Source organism: Moschus berezovskii, chromosome 17 (genome assembly GCF_049115385.1).
Source record: "Moschus berezovskii isolate FMDL1 chromosome 17, NW_MosBer_1.0, whole genome shotgun sequence".
NCBI classification, from domain to species: domain Eukaryota; kingdom Metazoa; phylum Chordata; class Mammalia; order Artiodactyla; family Moschidae; genus Moschus; species Moschus berezovskii.
The window spans coordinates 42,821,135-42,845,875 of record NC_142476.1 but is presented as its reverse complement, the minus strand read 5'-3'; the positions used below and the strand labels follow the sequence as shown (position 1 = coordinate 42,845,875).

Here is a 24,741-nt window from a genome sequence, read left to right as displayed (position 1 = left end):
GTCACATACCTGGGGACGCCGAGCTGTGATTGGCCACTCTTCTGGTGGCGTCACGCGCCGCGCCGCGAGCCCGGGGCCGCCTGATCTCTTCTCCGGTGGAAAGGATTACGCTGGGCGCGGAGTCTTGGCGGCGGGGCTGGGAGCGGCAGCACGCCGCTCACACTCATGAGGAGCCGGAAGGTGAGGGGGACGGAGGCCGCGTGGGAGCAGAGGCTGAGCCACAGGACGCCTCGGACGGAGAGCGGGAGGGGTCTCCGCCTGTGTCTCGGCCCCCGGAAGGGGTCTCCCAGGCCACGCCCCCGGGGGGGGGTCTCCCAGGCCACGCCCTCTGACCCCCCTACACACACGCACACGCCAGACACACAGGCGTACGCACCCTACGCCCCTCGGCTTGGCGGTCTGAGAAGGATGTTCCCAGACCAAGTTCTGGGTTGAGGGACTCCCTTTCCAGAGCTAGTCTGAACCCCCGATACTCTGACGCTGCCCGGCCCGGGGTCTGTCAGCCCAAGTTGGGGCACTCAACGAGGGGTCCACCCCGGAGGGTGGAGAGAATTGAGGGGCGCTTACCTAGAAAATCCCATGGATGGAGGAGCCTGGTTGGCTATAGTCCATGGGGTCGCTGAGGGTCGGACACGACTGAGCGACTTCACTTTCACTTTTCACTTTCACACATTGGAGAAGGAAATGGCAACCCACTCCAGTGTTCTTGCCTGGAGAATCCCAGGGACGGGGGAGCCTGGTGGGCTTCCGTCTATGGGGTCGCACAGAGTCGGACACGACTGAAGTGACTTAGCAGCAGTAGCAGCAGCTCCTGCTACTGGCTGCCATCCCGGTCTAGGGCCCGGGACTGGATACGCCTGCCTGGGGAGGTGGGCCTCCTGGGGATGGGAGCCCGCACCTGGGCTCTCGTGCCTGCTCTCCTTTTTATTGTTTGCACCTTTGACTCAAAAGTGGGTCTCCTGAAGACCCCATGTGGATGGCACTTTCCCAGTCTGACTTCCCTGACTTGCGATGGATTGTTTAGCTCCGCCGCTTGGGGATTCCCAGGAATCCTCCTGCAATGCAGGAGGCGCGGGTTCCATCCCCGAGTGGGTAAGATCCCCTGGAGGAGGAAATGGCAACACACTCCAGTATTATTGCCTGGAGAATCCCATAGACAGAGGAGCCTGGAAAGAATCGGACACGACTGAGTGAGCTCTTGCTGCTTGCAAGATCTTCCATAGTCCTTGACTTGCAGCATTTGTAGTGCTGCATCTGATTATAGGTCTGTTTGCAGTTATCCTACTTGAAATTCAGTTATTTGAGATTGCTGGGTTTGTACATTGTTCATCAATAAATTTGGGAAGTTTTCAGCCCTTATTTTTTTCAATATTTTTTCTACTCCTTTCTTCCTGGTACTTGCATTACATTTAGTGGTCTCCAAGGTTCTCTTCATTCTATTTCATCTTTATTCCTCTTTTTTCGGTTTGTGTAATCTAGCAATCTATCTTCAAGTTCTCTTATTCTTCTGGTTCATATCTATTGTTGAGCACTGCCCACTCCAAACCCACCAGTGAATTTTTAATTTCAGCTATTGTAATTTTCAACTCCTGAGTTCCCATTTGGTTTTTTTATAATGTCTGTTTTTTTTATTGATAATCTCTATTTGATATGATGTCATTAAATCTTCTTTAATCACGGTTTCTTAGTTCTTGAACATGTTTAAAATTGCTAGTTTGAAGTTCTTTTCTGATAAATCCCACATCTGATCACTGTCACAGGCAGTTTCTGTTACCTGCTATTATTCTAGGGTTCGGGTCTGCGTTCCTGTTTCTTTGTATGCTTCCTAATTTTCTGTTGAAAACTGGACATTTTAGATACTATAGCAACTCTGGGTGCTGTGTCCGCCACCCCCACCCTGAGTGGTAACAAGCCCTCTGAGGAGCAGTCGCACCCCAGTATTTTAAGGACTATGTAGAAAGCACCTCGACGCGCCTTGCTGCTACTGGAGGGCCTGCACAGCACACGCCCCAGAACCGGACAGCAGGGTCCTGGCTCAGTCTCCCCCAGAAGCCACTGGGGCTTTCATGTGGTAACTCTGGTGGCAGAGCAGGGAGAGGGGCTTCGATGAGTGTGTGACCCCAACAGGGTCCTCTCCTGAGTTTGAAGTGGGGTGCTGCTCCTTTTGAGGCTGTTCAGCACGAGCAAAACCTGAGCATCAACACTTGGGTGATGGCAGCTGTCACGAGAGCCAGTTCATTTCCCCCCCACCCCACCTTGAGAAAGCCGGTGTGACCCAGGATTGATAGATTTGGAGTTGAATTCTTAAGGGTGAGACCCATTGGTGTCATGTCTGGGGCTCCAAAGAGCTCCAGTACCACCATCCTTTATGTCTCGGTGCAGAAAAGAATTCAGCAAAAGCAAAATGATAGGAAGCGATTATTAGAATGGATGCTTGTGTGGTTTACGAGTGGGGAAGAAGGGGTGCTGCGCCCTGAGAACTTAGTGGGCTACAGTTTCATAATCAAAGGAAAAGTGGACAGGGGGAGAAGAACTTTGCCTTCCTTGAGTAGGCATCTTACTTCCATCATCAGCTCCTCCTCCAGGCTGGGCAGGAGAATTTTCTTGTCCCTACAGGATCAAGCAAGGTCCACAAATTATTGTTTTGTGTGTACAGAGAGAACATCCTAGAGATCATTACCTTACTGAGCTCACTGGGCAGGACATGGGGGTCACGTCACCACTGTTTTATTGTTTGGGGGTGTGTCTTATACTTCTGTCTCATGGTTTTGTTGCTAAGCAAGCCCGCTTTCTCAAGTAATCGCTAACTTAACAGGGGTCTCCAATATTTTTTCCATTTACAATCCCCTAGTGGGATTCTCCAGGCAAGGATACTGGAGTGGGTTGCCATGCCTTCCTCCAGGGGATCTTCCCAACCCAGGGATCGAACCTGTATCTCTTATGTCTAAGGCTCTGCAGGTGGGGGCAGGGGTGGGGCGGGGCAGGGTTGGGTGAGAAGCTGCTGTTAAAGGTTTCTGAAGGAGCTTGTGTGATTTCTCATCTCTCTTCTCCACTTGGCACGTGCTGCCCCCCATCCAGCCGGTCTGTGTTTCCAACTCTTGGCTGCTGTGACCGGGGGCTGTCTAGCTTGCCCTCCAAGACTCCCTCCTCCCTGTCACCCACCCCTTTCACTTTCAAGTTCTCACTTGAGCTTTCGTGTGTTGTTTGCGAAGTGTCTAAGTGTCCCCATTTTGGAACAGAGAAAGCAGTTAGTGAAGAAGCGGTTGAGACTCGCATAAAGCCCAGTCATATTCATATTGACAGACGTGCGGGTTGTTGGCTCCAGGGAAGCTGAGGGAGGCCCGGGGCAGGAACTCCCTTGTCATCTTCACTGCTTTTCTGAAAACCTAAAGTTATTCTTAAGTAAAATGATTGTAAGCTTTATTGTTTTAATTAATCCCTTCCTTGTTACTAGAAGACTTAATTTGACTTCTGAGTGAGGTGGCGGTGGGGTGGTTTGCCAGCATCGAGGTCTGTCCACCAGCAGCTGGAGCACCTTCAAGCCGATGGGATTGGGACCCCTCCCCTGAGATTTCAAGGAGGGGGCATGGAGGGGTGTGTTTTGCTTTTTTCACTTTTTACCAATAACTCGGATACCCTGTAAAAGTTCGAGAACCTTCTGAGCAGGGACACAGTCAATAAAAGCATGGGGGCAGGAGGGGCCGTCTCTGGGTCTCTGATTGGCCCCTGGTCTGGCCCAGCTGGCAGGTGGAGTGCGGTCCTCAGCGCGCCTCCGAGCCCGGAGCTGCTCAGCCGTGTCGGCCTCAGCCCAGGACGCCCACGTCACCACGTCTGCCCAGACAGCATGTCAGGTGAGCCTCACCCCTCGGAGACAGGAGTGGACGGAGTATCCACCTTTCCAGGAGACCTGTTGCATTAGAAAGCCTGGGGCGAGGCCAACCGACCAGCATGAAGGTCACGATGCTGGGACCATGGAAGGACCCACCTTGGGGCTTGTGCTGCCTTCTGAGGGCAGTGCGCTCAGCGGCCTCTGCCGGGCAGCCTGAGTGATGTGGGCATGGGTTGTGCTGCTCCCCACTGCGGGTAGGTGGGGAGGGAAGGGCCCCGTGTGTGCCGTCCAGGGTCTTGCAGGCCTGGCAGCTAGGCAGCCGCAGCTCCTGGAGCTGCTCCCTGAGCCACAGCCTGGGGTCCGGCTGCACCGGCCCATATCTCCCAGGACACTGCCCTCTAAAGCTGCGCCAAGTCAAGTCCTGTTCCTGCGCCAGGACACAGAGCTCTGTCTCCTGGGAGCCCACGTCCCAGCAGAGACAAACAGAAACTGCTTCTTGGGTTGTTGTTTCATTTGTCACAGCACCCTTCGGGGGACAGCACTGGGCGTGTCTGGACTCTCTCCCAGCCATCTGTCTGGACACTGCCCCTTCACTGGAAACAGTGAAAGGACCCTGTCCTTGAAGCTGTGGTTCCAGCAGGGATGCTGTCGGCCAGGAGCAGGACGACCAGCCTCCAGGGTTGAGGCGTGTTAATAATATGCCATCTGCTTCGTACCCCAAGACATGTCTGGTGTCCCCTTGCATGTTCTTTCCTGACAGACTCCCTCATCACACAAAGCCACCGACAGGCGGACGTCCAAGAAGTTCAAGTACGACAAAGGTCATCTTGTGAAGTCAGAACTTCAGAAACACCGGAGTGACACTGCTGCCACACCCTCTGAGACCCCGGGTACACACGAACCTTTGGCGTTGGCCGAGGATGGGGCATCGCTTCTGGGAAAGGAAGCTAGCGGCTCTGCTCCTCGGGGGACAGCTGGTCCCCTCCCAGGGTGTTGTGGAACCGAGAGCGATGCCAGCCCGGCAGAGACTGAGGACGAGCCGCCCCCACCGAGACATGGGGCCCCTGTGGGAGGAGAGTCCAACGATGGCTGCCCCGCCAGGGATGGGGCGGCGCTGGACCTGGAGCAGGGCCCCACAGCCCCACTGCTCATGGACGGCAGCGCCCTTTTGGACGACGACAGCAACCAGCCAATGCCTGTGAGCCGCTTCTTTGGAAACGTGGAGCTCATGCAGGTAAGGCCAGTGCTTCTCCACCGCTCAGGACGGGCATCCCCAGCAGACTGCATGCTCGGTCCTGACCGCGGTCCACACGTGTGCCCGCTGCTCAGTGCGGGTCACACACAGTAAGAACTGTCACTGGGGAGGAGAGAGCAAACAGGTGCCAGTTTGGGGCCCCAGCCCGCTGAGTCTGAGAACCAATGCCCTGGTGCACGCGGATGTGGGCAGGCCTGGCCCTGTGTGAGTGTGGGCCCCGCTGTGCAGTGGGAGGTCGTGGCCGTGGCCTGTGGTTCTCTGGGCAGCTCCCCACACTTGCCGGGCTGGCTTCTGCCTTTAACCCAGTGCCTCTCCTTCCCTCCGTCATGCAATGGGGAGTTGAGCCCACAGTGGGGGCTGGAGCCAGGGCGCTTACGCCAGGTGTTCTCTTCCCTCCAAGGACCTCCCGCCAGTGTCTTCATCCTGCCCTTCCGTGAGCAGACGGGAGTTTAGGAAAATGCATTTCAGAGCCAAAGACGACGACGAGGACGACGCCGATGGCGCGGAAGCGTAGAGCGCGAGGGGCACACACTCACTCTCTGCACGTCCAGCCCCACTGACGGGATGATTCTGCAGATTACGGGGCTTATTCAGAACACGTCTCCAAGAGGACGTGCTCGTAATCAGCACTCCGTGCTGACCCACACAGATGGGCAGTCCCTGCGGGAGGCTGGTGCACGGGGTTAAACGCCCTCGGGTATAAAGCTGCTGTTTCCACAGTGATGTGTTTTCTCCCATCTCTACACGTGGTGGTGGGTTGAGCCAGCTTCTCTCATAAATGAGAGACATCTCTGTCAAGAAGACTCTTCACTCAAGCTCTCTAGTTTTGATAACGTGCAGGTTTATTTTCCATAATCAAAATTTGATCATTCTTATGACTGATTCGATGCCAGTTCTTAAAGAACTCTCCTTTATTTCTGTACACAAAGTTTATGTTTACCTCGGACATTTAGCAAAATCCATATGGAAGAGAAATAAAATATATTTTGAAAATGTTTTTAAGGAAGTTTTCTGTCCCTTGAGCTGCATTCCTTCAGTGAGAAAGCTCACTCTGTCCTGTCTTCTCTGCTCAAGGCTGGCTTGGCCCTTGGGTCCATTCAGCAGCCAGAGTGGGGTCCCCTGGGTACAGCCCCCCAAGCTGAGGGCACAGCCCCTCTGATGAGGCCGTGGGGTCTCTGAGGGGGCAGGTGTTGGATGCGTCCCTCGCCCATATGGTGGGGGCCACTGTCTGGCGAGGCCATGCTCTCTATTGTGCGGGGTTGCTGGGCACCGCTGCCCAGCTGAGCTAAACCGCCAGGGTCCTCGTGTCATGGGGCACCTGGGTCACGTCCCTCCCAATGGGCTCTGGAGAGGGATGGGGGCCTGCTTGTCTGCCACCACCTCCTGTCACCGGCTGCTGGCAGAGGGCACCAAGGCCAGGGACAAGGAGGGTGTCCAGGAGCAAGCCTGTCCTGAGTGACTGGCACAGGAGGGGAGCGGCCTGCAGTCCCAGAGGCTGAGCTAGGTTTTCATGAGCAAGTAGCAGTCTCCCTATTTCTGGGCTGGTAGACACTTCTGGTTCAGTCATGATGGCCGCTAGACCCCATTCCCCTCAGACATCCTGTGAACCACATTTGGGAGCAAAATGTAGTTGAAGTGCCCAGTGAGGCTCCACACTGTCCTTTGACAGTCCACAGTGCTGCCCCGAGGTGCCTGTCGCCGCAGTCAGTCCGCTTCCATGTGACCGCTGTCCCGTCAGCAGCCGTGATGGCCCCTGCTCTGAGTCGTTCTGTGATTTACTGACGAGAAACTGCTTTAATGATGTGACGACACTGCTTGTGAGGCACTCTGGCAGCAGCCAGGGAGAGTAATTTACAGAGGTTCTGCAAGAAAGACTGTTGTGACTACAGAGCTGGGATGCCTGCATGTCAACCAACCTGCTTCCGATTTCAGGGGATTTTATGTTTCACCCACACTGGCTCCCGGGAGAAGTGTCAACCCTGCAGGACATGTGCCTCCTCGTGTTCCCACCAAAATGCGAAATGTCACCTTCAGTCCTGGAAGCCCAAGGTCTGGCAGCTCGCAGTCCTCAGGAAACCTGGAGAGGCTCCTCCCCAGCCCCCCAGGCTGCCCTGTCAGCCCCGGGCAGCTTCTGAGCCTTTCTGTCTCTAACCCAGGATGGACAGTATAGTAAACCATCCCACCCCCCCACCCCTGGCACCAGCCGGCTCCCCTAAGTCGCACCTGTGGTCTCTTGTGACTGGAGGGTCACGCTGAGCGCAGGGAATGCCCTATGGACTCTGCTGGGTGTTGGAGGTGGCAGGTGGCAAGTCTTGTGTTCCTGACGGTCACTCCCCAGTGAGATGTCACCAGAGGAAAACTCCGGGTGTCCCTGTAAAGAGGGGCTGGGACCAGTGCGATGCATTTGGGGAACCTGTTCTATACTCACACTTCTGAAAAGCACAGAGAAAACACCCCAACAGGCCAGCCCAGGGTGACAAGCAATACTGGAGGAATGTGATCAGGCCTAGGATGAATTAAAGTTTCAGAAAGCACATTACAGTGCGTGTTAAATTGCTCTAATTGTGAGTAATCTGAGGTTGCATCCTGCCCAGGGTGTCTGGAGTCGCTAGAATAAGGAGAAGGGTCCTGAGGAAGCTCTGTGGAGCTGCTTTCCAGAAATGTCAGGAAGAGGCTGGAATGGGCGCACCCCCGCAGCACAGGGTGTTGGGGAGTTGGGGGGGGGCGGCGGTTAGTGGAGCTGGAGGGACCAGGGCCCCTGGATGTGGTTGGGACTCCGCTGGACAGACAAGACCGCCACACTCTGGGGCGTCCAGCCCCTCCCATGTCCCCACTTCCATCAGACCAGTCAACACCATGAGTTGACACAGCACTTCTCCAATCCCTCACCGGAATGGCTCTTTGTAAAGTGTGTGGAAGGACTTCCCTGGTGGCCCATTGAGACACCGAGTTCCCAGTGCAAGGGGCCCAGGTTCCAGCCCTGGTCAGGGAACTAGATCCCACATGCCGCAACTAAGACCCAGGGCAGCCAAATAAATACATTTTAAAAGTTCTTTAAAAAATAATAATAAATTAAGTGTGTGTATATTTCAGTGACATAGAAAGATTTGGGTCAGTTTTTTAAGTTGTTGACCCCTTATTTTTCCTATTTTCGTCATTCTCAATGAGGGCAAACTTTTTTGACATGTTTATTTTTTAAAAATCTTTATTGCTTTTGTGATTATACAATAAGTATAAAAATTTAAGTATTATAAAATGTGACTTCAGAAAGTAAATTTTTAAAAATTATGAAATAAATGATCATTTCAAAATCTTCAAGTATCATAAAATGCATGGTTTAGAAAATTGGTCCTTTGTGATTCAATCGCACCTCACTCCACCCCGCAGGATTCCTGCTGTTCAAATGCTTTGTGTCCCTTTGTGACAGTCTCTGCATGACCAGCACATGCTTGCAATACGCACTCATGTCACACTGGACATGGCCAAGCCACCTTCCTTGCCTACACGCTTAACAGCCAGCTTCCCCCATCTCACAAAACGCCTGAAATTGCTACAGTGTTTTGTATTAGATAGATGTGTCAGGTTGAATCATGAAATTAATCTGACCATTTCTGACCATAAAAACAGCAATTTCCTATGGTTCAGCGTCATGCCACAATCAGCTCTCTGGACATTTGGAGGGTTTCCCACTGTTTGCTGTTGGAAACAGCACAGCAGTGAATATCCTTGTATTTTACCCATAAAGAGTCATAACTCTTTCAACCATTCAGAAGAGGCCTGAGGAAGGGGCGCTGCATTGCCTGGGGAGTGGAGGCCCATGGAGCTGAAGTCTAAACTCACAAGTTCCCCCGAAGCCTGCCCAAGTGGCCAAGCAAGGGGGGAATCTACCTGATGGGGGACACTGCACTCACATAGGTGAAACCTCAGGGCCACCACTCCTGACCCCAGGCATCCCGGGAGCCCCCAGACTGTCCTCTGGCAGCTGACCTCATGGAGGTCAGAAAACAGCTTCAGAAATGTCCTCCAACCAAAGTCTGTAGGATGATGTTTTCAAGTTTTTTCCAAGAATACTGGAGTGGCCAAAAAAACCGAGCACCTGAGACTTGGCTGGTGGTTCAGCGGTGAAGACGCTGTGCTTCCGATGCAGGGGGCACAGGTTCAACCCCTGGTCAGGGGTCTAAAGGTGCTGCATGAAGTCACGCCTGTTGGAAGGATGCACACACTCCCGGGGTCACGTCACGGGCGCTGGCGGGCAGGCCGCTTCCTCCGCGGTGTCGCTGGGGTGCAGTAGACCCTGCTGGGGTCGCAGTGGAGTTTGTGGGTGGTCTTCTTGTGGCAGGCGATGTGGACTAACTTGAGGTTCTCCAAGGTGAAGAGCAGGCGGTAGAAGTACTCCCAGTCCACCTCTCTCCCCTTCGCGTCGTGGACGGCCGCGGCCAGCGCAGGCACAACCACACGCTTCTTTTCTATTCTGTGAGGCAACGTTAGGGACGTCATCTTCTGTCGTCACAATGCCCCCCCACCTGCCCCCGTTTAGTGACCGCCTCGTCTTCTGCTAAACCACAGAGATGGGTGGACAAGGTGTCTACTTGGCTGAGCCATCAAACAAGATTTGGCTGCTTCCAAGAGAGACAGGTGGAGAGGGTGAAGCTCTGCAGAGGAGCCGCCCTCGGACCATCCCAGCCACAGTGGGGTGGGCGGTGGGAAAGGGCTCACCCGGCAGTCACCGACACACGCTGGGGACACCCCTTCATGGACAGACAGGGGCACCATCGCCGTACATGGGCCCCGCCCACTGGGCCAGCCACCCAGCCATCTCACATTGTAAAAAGTACATGGTGCGTAGTTAAAATACTGAGAAGTACGCTGGAAAAAAATAAGAGCCAAGCAGAGTCCCATCACATGAACAACAACATTCTGACCTTCTTGGCTCACGCTTTATCTATGTGCAAATTCACTAAAAAGTTCCGTTCTGTTCCATTCAGTCGCTCAGTCGTGTCCGACTCTTTGCGACCCCGTGGACTGTAGCCTACCAGGCTTCTCCGTCCATGGGATTCTCCAGGCAAGAATACTGGAGTGGGTTACCATTTCCTTCTCCAGGGGATCTTCCCGACCCAGGGATCGAACCCGGGTCTCCCGCATTGGAGGCAGACGCTTTAACCTCTGAGCCAAAAGTTACAGGATGAGATATGAACATTTTTTCAATAGAACCTTACAAACAAAGCTACAGTCACCTCCAACTACAGCCTTTAATCTCACTTCCCAGAGACAATCCCTGTTAAGGGTCTGACATCTGCCTTTCCAGACCGCATCCTATAATCTCATCTGCAGACACGTGTGTCCATTTAAAACAACCATGACACTGCTTTATGTGACCCGATCTCACATGTAAACAACAGTTCAAAAGACCTCACGGCACCCAGTGGAGAAGCTTGTACACTGATGACATGGGACCGGAAACAGCGAAGCTGGGGGCTGGGGGCCACCAAACTGGCACAGAGGGCCCTGTCCCCACGACACAGAAATGCTGAGCAACAATGAGTAAGTATCTGGGAATAAAAGAAAGAAGGCGGCTCCCTCTGCAGACACAGAAACCACAGCTGGACCACAGGACAGTGCTGCACTCCACAGCCCACCAGGGTTCCAGAGCCTCAAAAGCCAGGAGGGGTGGGGCTGAGACCCCCGCCCTGGCCATTAGAGCAGGAAGAGAGAAGCTGCCAAGGATCCGGGTCTTCCGGAGGAGGAAGGAAAAGCCTCTATGTGAATTACCAACCCCACCCCCCCGGTGGTTCTGTGGGTCAGCCTGGCCCACTCTCAGGGCTGTGCTCTGCTGGTGGACTGGCTGGGGGCTGGCCCTTCTCCCCACAGGGTCTTTCATCCTCCCTGTGGGTCGGATTGGGATTCCTCGAGGGGTGATGACGGCATTCAAAGATGACATACCCATGTGCGAGCCTGCACCGGGCCTCCCCGGCTCCGTCTGCTGGATCAGGTGGCCAAGTAGATGCAACGTGGGGGTGGGAAGGAGGCTCAAGGTAAGGACACCGCAAGTGCTGTGCACAGGGCGCCATCAGCACCCTGTGAACCTCCAGTCACGTGGAAAACCAGGCCCCTCAGCCCTCCTCTCACGCTGACACACATCCAACTTCCACACATCCAACCACATACCGCTGCAGGTGGTATGGGAGCCGCCAGCAAGGAATCAACACGCAGTTATCTGAGAGCCTCTGACTGACTGAGCCTCACCACACAGGCAAAAGGATGGCAGCTGTCAGCTCAGATGGGACTGTCTCAAGCCCGTGGGAATAAGAGCAATAACATGGCCAGTGGGACAGCCCTCAGACCAAAGGACATGTCAAGGTTGACAGGACGGGCTGGGAGCAGATCAGGTTAAATCCAGCCGCGCATATCTGAGTCCACGTGGATCTGAATCCACAAACACTCACACCACCACCATGCAGGCTCGGAGGAGTTGTGAGTGACCGTGGCAGTGAACCAGGAGAGGCAGCCAGGAATCCGGCAGTGACTGAAGACATATGCCTACCTCTACACCTGGTGGCTCAGATGGCAAAGAATCGACCTGCAATGCGGGAGACACAGGTTCAACCCCTGGGTAAGGAAGATCCCCTAGAGGAGGAAACAGCTACCTACTCCAGTATCTTGCCTCGAGAATCCCACGGACAGAGGAGCCCGGTGGGCTAGTGGAGCCTGGTGGGTTACATACAGCCCACAGGGTTTCAAAGAGTCAGACATGACTGAGCAACTAACAGTAACGCCAAACAGTTCACAGAGCAGCCATAAAATCACGACAGAAATGACAGAGTCCTTAGACCCAAATAACAATACAGTTACCCAACTCACAGGAAGTGGCTAAAACGGACACCGACCTGAAATGTGTATGTTACAGGACAAGAGAGATGCAAAGTAACTGATAAGCAAGAAAAAAAGACTCCAAAATAGAAAGAACAAATGAAAAATAAAAGCCAAATGAATGAAGTTAAAGAAGAGGCCGAGGACAGCTCTGAAGGGAGGGAGGGAAGTGCTGGTTCCAGAAGGAAGACCTGTCACAACATGGGGCCTTGGAGGGGCGCCCTTGGGGGACTGACCCCATTCCCCCGGGGCCCCTGCTTCAAGAGCAGGCCTCCGGGCCCAGAAGCCCTGCCCACCTGAAGCCTCCCTGTACCCCTGCCCCGCCACCCAGCCATCACTCCCAGGACAGGCTGCAACCTGGTGCACACAGCCTCATGGTGTGAGGGGGCCTGAGGGTGGGGGAGGAGGGCAGACTCTGGAAGCCAGCCACTGCAGCTGCGTCCCAGAGCCCTGAAAAGGCCACCAACTGGGACAAGGAACCCGGCCTGGGCTGCGGTGACACCGCCCAGGAGGGCGGACGACGTATGCTGCATTGAGAGTCTGTTACTCCTCTGTGTTTCACTATTTAAACACGTGGATCGCGGCTTCAGCCCCACCAGAGTCAGGGTGGGCCTGCGGCCATATCTCAGGAAAAGAAGCCAATGTTTTCAGACCCTGGCTGCCTCCTGGTCAAAACCACATTTTAAATTAAAAGCCAGCATGTGTATCTATGTGGATGTACATACACTTAGAGAAAGAGAGGCAATGTAACCGACGTGTTTCAGGAGACCCTGGCTCCAGTGTACAAGCCCAAACTGTAAAAACATACCCTCAAAGAACCAGTGTCCAGGATGTAGAAAGAATTCCCACAAATTAACTTGGAGACCAAAGCCAGACAGAAAATGAGCAGAGGCAGCGACAGCCACTTCACAGAACACGAATGGCCGACAAACAAATGGACAGTCCACCTTCCTCGGACCCAGGCAAATGACCTGCGACCAGAGAAGCTGTTCCCCACCCAGCAGACGGGGAGCATGCAGAAGATCCGGACACCAAGGCGGGCAGGGCCGGGGCCTGAGGATTCTCCACCCTGCAGAGCAACCCCGAGACTCATTGGGGCAGACGGGGACACTAGGAGCCAGCGCCCCACGCAGGCGAGAACCCAAGGATATCTTTATGGGGGGGCTCTGCCTGCAGGTTCCTCCATATCTGTGCCTCCTTCGTATCTGTGGATTCGGCCAACACGGATGGAGAACTGCAGCATTTCCTACTGAAATTGTGTGACATTTCCTACTGAAAAACCTTGTGTGTAAACGGATCCGCATGGGTCAAACTCCAGGTTCAAGAGTCAACAAGAAAAGCGTCTCAGTTAGAATAGTAAAATTTTCCATTTCTTTTTTTGAATGAGCTAATGTACCCACAAAAGTGATCCTGCCACCCAAGACGCACTCACACTGGCTAAAGTGGGAAATGCCCTGCACATCACCGCCCAGTCCCCCAACCCCGCCCTGGGACAGGCAGGGACCCGACTGGGGCCAAACTGACTGGGACCTCAGCTGCCGACCACCGGCTTGGCCCACTGGTGGGAGGTGGGGGTGGGCGAGGGGACACAGATGGTTGCACTGGTATGGTTGGGGACCTGGGCCACCGCATTGAGTGACACAACCACGCAGGCGAGCAGTGGACATCTGTGGGTCTGTGATCCATGAGCTGGGTGTGTGGAACACCAGGCAGCCATCAAACCCGGAGGCCAGGCAGGGCCTGGCCAGCAGGCGCACTGCAGTCTGTGCCCACACCCCCCACCCCGCGCACTCACACGTGGTCCAGGTTCCAGGTGCTGAAGAGGACACGGCTCTCCCGGTTACCGTAGGGGTTGATGGAGTGTCTGGAGGTACAGTCGTCCACGTCAAAAGGACCCTGGACAGAAGAGAAGAGGTGATGGCCCCGAGGTCAAAGAGCTGCACCCCCAAGTCAGAGGCACCCCAGTCAGGGATCAGGCTCTGTACACGGTCTGTGCTCAGGAGGCAGACACTCTGTCCTGGCATGGCACCCCACTCCCTGGTGACCCCAGTGATGCACTGCATCTGCAGAGGGGATCAGTTAACCCGTCAGCCACCAGGAATGCCAGGCACCCTACTGTGTACCTCCTGTGCCCCCAGCCCTCCCCACACCACTCCATCACATGGCTGCTCCCTTTCTGCCTCCTCCACGGCAACCCAGCATTTCCCTGTTAGCTGCACCGGCTGGGCCACGCAGACACGCTAAAGCGTCACCTCCCCTTGAAGCCCCAGCTGCACCCCACCTAGAGACCCGGCTGGCACCCTCAGAGCCTTCACAGCCTCTCTGCAAGAAACCCACCACCCGACTCGCTCACAGGCCTTCTACCCAGAGCCTGCCCAGGCCAGGGTGGAGGTGCTGGTCGCTGTCCGCGCCACACATACTGCTGGGCTCAGGACACACTGCCCGGGAGGGAGTGGTCAGGTGAGAGTGACATGAAGCCAGGTGGGAAGGAGCAGTGTCTGGGTGCTTGGGACATCACCCTTGGAAGGGGCTGCCTGAGGGGGGGACAGAGGCAAGGGGGGTTATAGCGGGGAGACTGGGCCACTGCCAGTTGGCAGGGAGGGGCTTTCACTGGAAATGCTACATGCAGCTCACATCCACCCACACCTGGTCTACAAACAGCTGTACACAGCAAGCAGTGCCCCTGTGTTGTCCCCATGGCTCAGAACACTGCTGCCAGCTGACACTGCCCCACCAGGGCGCCAAGCTCTACCAGTGCCGAGATGTCGCATCTGGCACGACCCTGAATCCGGGCAGGCTCTCTCATCCGGGCTTTCCCACAGAGCAGACCACGCATCAGCCACCACCCAAACAAACGCTTCCCTCCTCTGAGGCCAGGACAAGGTCTCTGCTCACAAGCAGTCATGTCCTGACCCCTCCCTGCACAGGCATCGCGGAAATTCGTCAGGAAGGCAGGTTCTCAGGCCCCAGGGAGCCGCTGAACAAAAACCCTGGGAGGGGCCCAGCCGTCCTCATGAGCCCTCCAGGGGTTCCGACGCCACTGAAGTCTGGGAACCACTGGTGGGGCTGACCATTCCCTCAACCTGTGCAAGCTGGCCCCTGAGGGCTGCCCCAGCTCACCAGGCCTCAGCCAGGGTGGCCCAGGAGACACTCGCGGCTCACCTGGCAGGAGAACCAGCCTTCGCGGGTGCAGAGCCGGCGGCCAGCCTTCGCCCCCCGGTCAAAGTAGCTGCTGTTGTACTGGGCGGCCTGGAGCTTCAGCTGCATGGAGCCCACAAGCCGCAGGTACTCCTCACGAGCCTCTGTGCCCACCAGGGAGGCGCCAGAGGTCACCTGGAGAGGCAGGGGCACCACAGAGCACTGGCTACACACCCTAAAACTCACCGCTGCCCGGCTCCCAGTCCACTGAATGCCACAGCCCTCAAAGACCCTGCCCCCGGGGTCCCAGCGGGGGCCTGAGGTTGGGGAGGTCTGGACCTGCCCCCTAGAGTCCCAGCAAGGCCCTGAGGTTAGGGGTTCTGGATCCTGCCCCCTGGAGTTCCAGCAGGGCCCTGAGGTCAGGGGATCAGAGCTCACACCCACCATAACTGTCTGACTCTGGGAAGTTCCTCTGGGCCCATGAGACGGAGCTTTGGTCACAATCAGAAAAGAAGCTCAAGCTCCAGGCACACGGGCCTCTCCATCTCCCGAGCACTACCCGGTGCTTTGCAGCAAGAAACCAGAGAAAAAGAGTGCAGATGAGAAGCGACCACCACATCACCACCCACTGGAGTGCAGGTGAGGACTCACACCCATGGGCCCACACTGAGCACTGGGCAGAAGCCAGGGGACTGCCCGGCCCAGTGGGAATGACAGCAGGACAGCAGACGGGTTATCACAGAATGGGGCTGGCACCCAGCGGGGTCTGTGAATGATGCCTTGAAGACACCCATCAGCCAGCGTGGGAAGAGCACTTCACCAGCAGGAGCCTGAGGGTGGCTACGGTCAGCAGGGGTGGGAGCAGGAACGAGGGGGAGCTGGGTCAGGCCCCAGGGCCTCAGACACCCCAGCCCTGAGGCTTCCCTTGTGCTCTCAACAGAGCACGCATGGGCATTTCTGCACCACAAATGATAAACTCTAGTCCAGGACACACAGCCAGGAGCAAGGTCAAGGTGTGGGGGTAGCAGGTGGCCTGCAAAGAATGCAACATGACACCTCCTGGCTGACATCCGACCATGAGGTATAGGAGCAACAGCAGGGGGCTCCCAGGGCAAGCAGCTCATTGCTGGCTCATGTTCACCTGCACCCACACTCGCACCAGCCCTCACTCCTCTGACATCCACGCCGGTCCTGGGAGTCAAGTCCCAGCGACAGAACCAGCTTCCTAAACCTGCCCAACACACCAGGACCTACTTCTCTCAGGTAGCTCCGGATCCGGCTCTCGCAGCTGTATCTCAGATAGCCAGACTTGCTCCTAAACCGGGACTCCAAGCCTGCCAGAAGGAGAGACAAGACGCCTGGAGCCTGGGGCTGTGATCTCCTGGGAGGGGCGGACAGGAGGGCTCTTGACTCGGCTCCATCTAGAAACTTTCTGGTTGGGACTTGCTCCTTCTGCAAAGGAAATTTGCAGTGGAGAGCACCTCAAATGCCACCAAGGAGCCCCTTTCCCAAGGGGGCTGCTCTGCCTGGCTCAGAAGGCCAGTCCAAAAGGTGAGATAGGTCCAGGTGACTGGATAAAGAAGATATAGTCCACCCATGAGATGAAATATCATTCAGCCTTAAAGAGGAAGGGAATCCTGACACCTGCCTCCACACGATGAGCCACAAAGAGGTTATGCTGAGTGAAGAAGGAAGATGCATGAGCTCACTCATACAAGGTCCCTGAGGAGTCAGATTCCAGGGACAGGAAGATGGGGGACCAGGGGCAGGGGAGAGGTGGGGACTGATGCCTACTGGGGACACAGCCTCAGTTTGGGAGGATGAAAACCTCTGAGAACAGGCGGTGGGGTTGCTGCATAACTTTGGGAATATATTCAATACCACAGAAGAACTATATGCCCAAAAATGGTGAAGATGGTGAATTTTACTTCACCACAACTGAAAAATAAAACTAAAACAGCCAACCCCAGGGCAGCCTTGACCCTGGCCCTGTGCTTGGGAACCCCCTGGATCTGGGGACTGACAGAGACCCCAAGTCTCAGAGAGTCAGTCCCAGGGAAGCCCTCCGCACCCGCTCCTTCCAGGCCAGAATCCATGAGGTACCTTCAAACCACGGCGGATCCTCAGCCCTGGTCTCGGCCGCGATGTTCTCACTGACGGTGCCCAGCAGGTCGGCCAGCAGCTTCTGCCGCAGTGGGGCCCGCTCGTCCGAGAGCAGCTGCCGGGCGGCCTGGATGACGCCCGCGTGCGGCTCCTGGAACACGCTCAGGAAGCGGCTGATGTCACTCACGACTGCCACCGAAGGGGACAAACAGAGGCCACCAGGCCTTGGAGCACAGCCTCTGGGAAACTGACCCCTTCCCCTGCCCCGACAGCCACCAGCCCAGTGCTCCAGGCCTGGGGCCTGGTCCCCGACACTTAAGGTAGCAGTGAGGAGGACAGACGGGGAGGACACGGGAAATGAAACACACCAAAGAGAGCTGCTGCCCTTCCCCCTCGGCCTCCCCTCCTCCAAGTGAAACCACCTGGTCTTGGGCCCTCACTGGAGACCTCAGGCTCCAGCTCATCCCTTCACTATCCGGCTGACTCCCCACCTTTCCACACGCACCCAAAAGCCACCAGCCCTCCAGGCAAGCATGAGAAACTAAGGGCTTCATCCTATAAGTAGAAATCCAGACCGACACGAGGAACAGGCCCCACAGCCACTTGGGTCATTTCAGGGACTTGGGGCTGCTCGGAATTCAAACATCAGTGTGATCCACCCTCCACAGGCTAAGCAAGAAAAGCTACGTGATCACAGCAACCGATGCAGAAAGACAGAGAAAATCTTCAAGACCTAGAGCTTGTCGAAAAAGCCTCAGACTGAACCACAAAAGTATACGTACAGAAACATAAAGGGGCTTCCCTGATGGCTCAGTGATTAAAAAATCAACGTGCAATACAGCAGATGCAGGTTCAATCCCTGGGTTGGGAAGATCCCCTGAAGAAGGAAATGGCAACACACTCCAGTATTCTTGGCTGGAAAAGTCCATGGGCAGAGAAGCCTGGTGGGCTATATAGTCCATGGGGTCACCAAGAGCTGAATATGCCTTAGCGACTAAAATAAGAACAAAGAAAGATAAAAAGGGACAAGTAGGACTTCATCAACGGAGAAGGCAATGGCAAGCCACTCCAGTACTCTTGCCTAGAAAATCCCATGGACGGAGGAGCCTGGTAGGCTGCAGTCCATGGGGTCGCTATGAGTCAGACATGACTGAGCGACTTCACTTTCATTTTTCACTTTCACACATTGGAGAAGGAAACGGCAACCCACTCCAGTGTTCTTGTCTGGAGAATCCCAGGGACGGGGGAGCCTGGTGGGATGCCATCTATGGGGTCACACGGAGTCGGACACGACTGAAGTGACTTAGCAGCAGCAGCAGCAGGACTTCATCAAAAGTAAAAACTTCTACTCCATGTATTAGACCTGGTTAAGAAAACAAAAAGACGAGCTACCGAGAAACTATCTGCCAACCACACATCTGACAAAGACTCACATCCAGAATGGACCAGGGGAACCCACAAGACTCAAGCAGGAAAAATATCCAACTACACAGCGGACAAAAGATGCTTCGCGAGAAGGTTTACAGACGATAAATCGGCCCAGGAGAAGATGGCCAACACCATCATCTAGGAAGGACATGTGAATCCAGACACCACCACATGCCTGCCGAAGTGGCTAAAGCAGAAACAGCGACAAGGCCAAGGGCTGGTGAGGCCACAGGCACCTGCTCCTGTCCTTGCTGCGGAAATAAGGCAGGACCACAGCTCTGGAAAGCAGCATGGGGCTCCTTCCGTTTCTTGGTAACAACATTATTCAGATTTAATTCTCTAGAAGGATAAGGCCCGACAGAGGAAGGATGCTCCCCACACCATACTTGTCACCTTCACTGCTGACAGCAGAATCCCAACCAAGGGCCGAGGCCACATCCACATTGCTGTCGGGCCTCTCTCTCCCCACCCTTTCAGCAAAGGGGGCAGGACAATCTCAGTCCTCGGAGCTCCACTGCCTTCCCACAGCACCTGAATCGGAAGCCCCTTTCTACAGGGGCCAGACGACCCTCTTGGGGGACATGCACATGCCTGGCCAGTGGCCTACAGCTCCACAGTAGCACTTGTCACCCAGCAAAGACTCCACTAAAGACCCACCTCCAAGGGCACTGGCTCCAATAAGGTAGTGCCAACAGGAACCTGAGGATGGATGGGTATCCACAAACCTGACAGAGATCAGACACTGAGTGTAGAGTCAGTCACCTGCCCATCCCTTAGAAAACAGATTTTAACAACTGAGATACAGGAAGTCGTTCGGACTTCTACATCAGTTAACTTGAATTTGATGCTGACTAGAACAGCCTGTCTTTGGTAGATCATGCATACGGTGTGCACCTGCCTTAATTATTAAAGAAAAGGGTGCACTGACCAGAAGTAAGGAAAGTCCACGTTAAAAGTAAAGATTGGGGAATTCCCTGAAGATCCTATGGTTAGGACTCTGAGCTCTCACTGCCAAAGACTGTGGTTCAATCCCTGGTTGGGAAACTAAGATCCCACAAGCTGTGCCATGCAGCACAATTAGTAAATAAAGTTTAAATGCCCCTGTTCCTGGGATGGCAATGATGGTTACTCCTTCGACGGTCAAGACTCTGCCGGTGCCACAGCCATGCTGATGCTCTGAGCACATGCAGATCTGCTGTTTCTGAACCCTTAAAGGAAGGTCGAGCCTGATGCTAGGAAGGATTGGGGGTGGGAGGAGACGGGGACGACAAAGAATGAGATGGCTGGATGGCATCACCGACTCGAGGGACATGAGTTTGAGTGAACTCCGGGAGTTGGAGATGGACAGGGAGGGCTGGCATGCTGTGATTCATGGGGTCACAAAGAGTCGGACATGAGTGAGCGACTGAACTGAACTGAACTGAAAGGAAGGCATCCCTGACTTGTTTAACAGTCTTTGTCCTGAAGACACAAAACTGTGCTGGAAACCCTGCTTCTCTGGAGCAGATACTCGGAGTAATCTGAGAGACTGTCTTCTGGGCTACAGTCCTCAGTCTGGCTCAAATAAAACTTTTTTATTTTTATTATTGACTGTTTATTGATTATGATGGTAAACAAAGCCCAGTAAACAGGACAACCTTGCTCTCCGGCTCTGCTTCTCCTGTAAAACTGAGCAGCCCCCGAACCCCAAAGCCCACCCTCTGCCCTTAGGAGTTACTAGGACACCTCAAATGAACATAAATAAAACTAAAGAAATTTCCTAAAGAGACACATACAACAACCAACTGGACAGGTGGGCTCCTGGCCAAGAGGATGGACAACTCTGCCATCTGAGTGAGCTCTGTCTCCAGGGGCTTCTTTCTTTAGGGTCCAGAGCACGGGGACCCTCCCTCCCAGGGCTGGCATCCCCCAGCAGACCCTCTGCACCTCCACAACCACACCCACTTCCCCATCAGTCTCCAAGATCCCCAACACTTACAGCCCTGCCAGGTCTGGCCGGCAGTGAGAAGTACAAGCTCTGAGTTGTCGGGGGCATTCCAGAAGTAATCTCCAGTCAATTCTGTGCCATCCTCATAGAGACACAGGCGGGAACCAGGGATAGGGAGCTGGGGAGAAGAGGGAGGTGAGATCGGGGTGGGATGCTCACTTCCTGGGTCTCAGGGGGCCCAGTCTTGGGGTGGCCAGCTGAAGTCTTCCCATCTGCAGCCCTCACAGAGAATAAGAAGGAACCATGTTGTAAAGAATCCTGCCAGAGATGCAGTCTGCACGTATGGAGCACGTCCATCAAGGGCTCCTACTGTAGGTCGTTCTAAGAGTTGGAAAGTCACAGAGATGAATATACACTGGTGACCACTTTGCAGAATTCACCATTCAGACCCTTTCAAACAGAGCTCCCCTAAGGTACTTTAAAATCCAAGCCTGTTTCCAAAAATGACGCTTGACTGCTTGTACTAAGCCTGTAAATGCATCCCCATCAACGAGGCACACGGCCTGACACGTGTCAGCACGCAGTACCTACGGCTCAAGTCTCTCCCTGGCACTGATTAATTAAGGAGAACCTTACTGAACAGGACTCACCACCTCTGTCTACGGAAGTGTGACCAGCTCATGGGACTGTGAACCTGCGGAGGTTTACTCCTTTGCCATGCCACACTGATCCATTTCATAAGTTTTTATACCCAATTCCTTCCCTCCCCCGATGTCATGCAAGTACACACACCCCCAGCACTGGTCTAGGCCCAGTGGAGGAAGTTAAGACAACAAGGGTAGGAAGGATGGCTGAAATCCCTAGAACATTAGTGCCTAAGGGCCATGAGAGGCCTCGGAGCCTGACCCTTCATGTTACACCATGAAAACCAAGGCAGGCAGCATGTGAGCCATGAGCCGACGGGCACCAGAACCGGGTCCCTGGGCCTCAGGCCAGAGATGTCCCAAGCCTGGCAGTCAGAAGGGAGGAGAGCCATCCCAGTTCTCTACAAAGTCCCCCTGCTCTGACCTGACCCAGGAGCCAGACAGGGCACTGGGGACTTCTCCACAGCACAGGAAATGAGGATCTCTGCAGCCCAGACGTCTCCCACATCCCTGCTTTGGAAGTACAAAAGCAGTGCCTCTTATTCTCCCCAGATGTCTCCCAAGCAGGTGGGCTCCTGAGCGCAGGAGTAGAGGCTTCACTCACTCAGGCCATCTGCTGAGACCAGGCACCAGGACCCAGAAGCCTGGAAGGACCCCAATCACAGCCCACCCCCTATCACACACGCACCCCTCCCCGCAGTGCCCACACCATCAGAGGCTCGGCCAAGAGGCTTTGGGTGGACGGAGAAGGCAATGGCACCCCTCTCCAGTACTGTTGCCTGGAGAATCCCATGGACGGAGGAGCCTGGTGGGCTGCGGTCCATGGGGTCGCTAAGAGTTGGACACGATTGAGTGACTTCACTTTCACTCTTCACTTTCATGCATTGGAGAAGGAAATGGCAACCCACTCCAGTGTTCTTGCCTGGAGAATCCCAGGGACGGCGGAGTCTGGTGGGCTGCCGTCTATGGGGTCGCACAGAGTCGGACACGACTGAGGCGACTCAGCAGCAGCAGCATTGCTGAATTGGATTTAAACACTGGCCTTTCCTTGGTGGCTACAGCAGATTACTCAGTCCCTCGGTGCCTCAATTTCCTCATTTGTGAAATGGGGTGTGAGCACCCAATTCAGAGCAGGGCACCTGAACGCCACCAAAGCCCATGTAAGGAGCCCGGACAGAGCCCAGGGTGGAGCACGTGGCCATCGGCAGTGGTCAGGCTCAGGTTCTCTGCCCAGAGATTGTGGACAGCGTCCCCTCCCACTGTCAGGACTCGGGGGCCTACTGTATGGCTTGGGGCATCCTGAGCTCGGCCAATCCCGACGCCTCAGGACGATGGGTCAGCACGGCCCCATCCTACAAGTGGAGGCTCCCACCCCGCGGCCCCACGGGGCACCTGCAAGCGTTGGCACCCCTTCCGCAGCACTTCTTCGCAGCTTCTGCCCGCCACCCCAAACTTCTTTTCGCTATGCAGGGACCGCAGCTTGAACGTCTTAGGCTTCTGGAGCACCGCCGACATCTTGGCCCCGCGGGCGGCACCTGCTCGGCGGATCGCAGTGGTGTCCACTCCAGGTGGTCTCCACTGGGCGAATCAAGGCCGCGCGCCGCCCTCGGACTCTACATTACCCAGAAGGCCAGGAAAGCGGCGGCGCGCCCCCGCTTTGTGCGCAGGCGTCGCCGCCGGAAACTACATTACCCAGAAGGCCAGGAAAGCGGCGGCGCACCCCCGCCCTCTGCGCAGGCGCAGCTCGACGGGGGAGGGGTCGCGCACGCGCGGAGGCCCGGGCGGACCGGCCTGGTTGTCATGAGAGCGGCGGCCGCGGCCCGGGCGATGGGCGCTGGCCGCCGCGGCTGCTCCTCCGCTGCCACCGCCACTGCGGCTCGCGGGAGGGGTCCGGCCCGGGGCGGCGGCGGAGGCGGTGCCTGAGCTCCGCAGAGGGTGCGGCGCTGCCGAGGGCCGGCGGAGAGCCGGAGTCGTGCGAGTGTCCTGACAGGTACCCGAGCGGGCCGGGGCGGGACCGACGTGCGGGGTTCGGAGCGGCGGGGCCGGGTCCACACGGGCCTCCGTGGGCGCGGCCCGCGCGCTGCGTCACCGCCCGGGCGGCCCGCGGCGCCTGCGCTCGGTCCCTGCGTTGGGCGGCTGCGCCAGCCCAGCGACCCCGACTCCGTGCGGGCGAGGTGGGAAGGAGTCGGCTCTTGAACCTCGTCTGCTCCGAGGACTCTCTGGGGCACTTGCGAACCTTGAGGTTGCTGCGCCAAAAGCCATTTAACTGTGTGACATTTACGATAAACCGTTTAACTGTGTACTGCTTACATTTTCCTAAGAAGAAAAGTGAGTACAGGTTTCGTCTCCTAAACCTTGTAGCAAGACATTAGGAAGTTGCTGAATTGTTTCAGTGTAACGTAGCAGCAGCAGCAGCAACAGCAACGTAGCTGTCCAGTTTCCCTGATGCAGAGTGAAAAGCTGACTCCGCAGGGATGCCGGAGATGGAGCCGGTGCTCGTTGTGGGGAGAGGACCTCTGTGCACTCGGCCAGCTGGGACCCGACAGATCTCCGGTTCTCCCCAAAATGGTGAATTTTGTAGTGCCTGATACTAGTGTCCTCAGTGACACCCGAAATCTCTTACAGAAGACTTGAAGGATTATGCAGAAAAGATTCTAGGGTACAAGGTGGAAGGAGGTGGCCGAAAAAGAATCCTTTTCAAATACCCAAACCGAGGTAATAACGTTGCCTCTGCCATTCCTCGGCCCTTCTACCTGGCTCCTAGATGCCAGGGCTGTGTTTAGGATTTATTGAAGTCGCATTGTATAGTGGACACATCCTTTATTCCGATTTAAAGGGCCCCATTTCTGAGTCTTAGCGCCATGGCCGACGGTATTGGTAAAGATCAGAGACTCTGGAGCTTCAGCAGCCTTAGGACAAACCCTGCCTGCGTGGCTTCATAGCTGATGACTCTGGGCCAGGCCTCTCTGTGCCTCAGATTCATCGTCTCTACATCAGGACTGTCAGAACTGTCATGAGGGTGTAAACACGTGTATCTGCATGCAAACACATGGTGTGAGGGAGTCGTCTGTACGCACATAGTAAGATGAATAAATAGCATTTCAGATCTGCAGAATTTCAGGGTACACGGTCACACTCAGTTGAGAACATTGAATAGATAACCTCTTTTGTTCAAGGTGGGATAGACAGTAACAGCACCTTTAAAGGTGCTGGAAGGATGTGGAGAATCCCCAGCACAGGGCTCTCACCCTGAGCTTCAATAAGTTTGGCTGGACTTTAGAATTGACCACACGTAGAGAGGGTTAGAACGGCACATTGGGCTTAAGCAGGGTCCCTCAGGCGGGGCAGTGCTCCAGGTTGAAAAGCCTGGCTACTGTCTACAGTGGGATCCCTAAGAGGGGTTGTATTCAGTCATCCTTCCAAAGGTGGTGCCAGTGATACTTGGCACGGAGGGGTGGGGGTTAGAAGTAGATGGGCTGGGGGAGGTATGGAGACCGAGGGGAAAGTCAGCCCTGGCTGTGAGCCTGAACCCTAGCACATGGGAGGAGCC

General features: G+C 55.4%; 3 protein-coding genes and 1 long non-coding RNA gene across 5 annotated transcripts in view; 2 read left to right on the top strand and 2 right to left on the bottom strand.

Annotated features, from left to right (window-relative positions):
* The window catches only part of LOC148775140 (uncharacterized), a 57,081-nt gene extending 56,963 nt beyond the window's left edge, over nucleotides 1-118 (bottom strand). The window contains exon 1 of the long non-coding RNA XR_016039616.1: nucleotides 10-118. This is a non-coding gene — a long non-coding RNA (uncharacterized LOC148775140). The remainder of the gene's footprint in view (nucleotides 1-9) is intronic.
* On the top strand, nucleotides 29-6,080 carry C17H1orf174 (chromosome 17 C1orf174 homolog). Its single transcript, XM_055419427.2, has 4 exons — nucleotides 29-180; nucleotides 3,741-3,851; nucleotides 4,590-5,063; nucleotides 5,485-6,080. Exons 1-4 carry the CDS (start codon nucleotides 166-168, stop codon nucleotides 5,596-5,598), a joined length of 714 nt encoding a protein of 237 aa, XP_055275402.1. The 5' UTR covers nucleotides 29-165; the 3' UTR covers nucleotides 5,599-6,080.
* DFFB (DNA fragmentation factor subunit beta) lies at nucleotides 2,475-23,035 on the bottom strand. 2 transcript variants are annotated; one of them, XM_055419425.2, is made up of 8 exons: nucleotides 22,584-23,021; nucleotides 20,599-20,725; nucleotides 17,193-17,381; nucleotides 16,344-16,423; nucleotides 15,114-15,284; nucleotides 13,747-13,847; nucleotides 7,308-9,555; nucleotides 6,043-6,946 (listed from the first exon to the last, which is right to left on the bottom strand). In XM_055419425.2, the coding sequence occupies exons 1-7, from the start codon at nucleotides 22,704-22,706 to the stop codon at nucleotides 9,321-9,323; spliced, it is 1,026 nt and encodes a 341-aa protein (XP_055275400.2). In that variant the 5' UTR covers nucleotides 22,707-23,021; the 3' UTR covers nucleotides 6,043-6,946; nucleotides 7,308-9,320. The 2 variants fall into 2 exon arrangements, with proteins under 2 accessions (XP_055275401.2, XP_055275400.2); XM_055419426.2 differs by lacking the exons at nucleotides 6,043-6,946; nucleotides 7,308-9,555 and adding an exon at nucleotides 2,475-2,610 and having other exon boundaries at nucleotides 22,584-23,035.
* Nucleotides 22,972-24,741, top strand: part of CEP104 (centrosomal protein 104) — a 37,823-nt gene continuing 36,053 nt past the window's right edge. The window contains exon 1 of the mRNA XM_055419422.2: nucleotides 22,972-23,181. The gene's annotated coding sequence lies outside the window, so the exon portion shown is untranslated. The remainder of the gene's footprint in view (nucleotides 23,182-24,741) is intronic.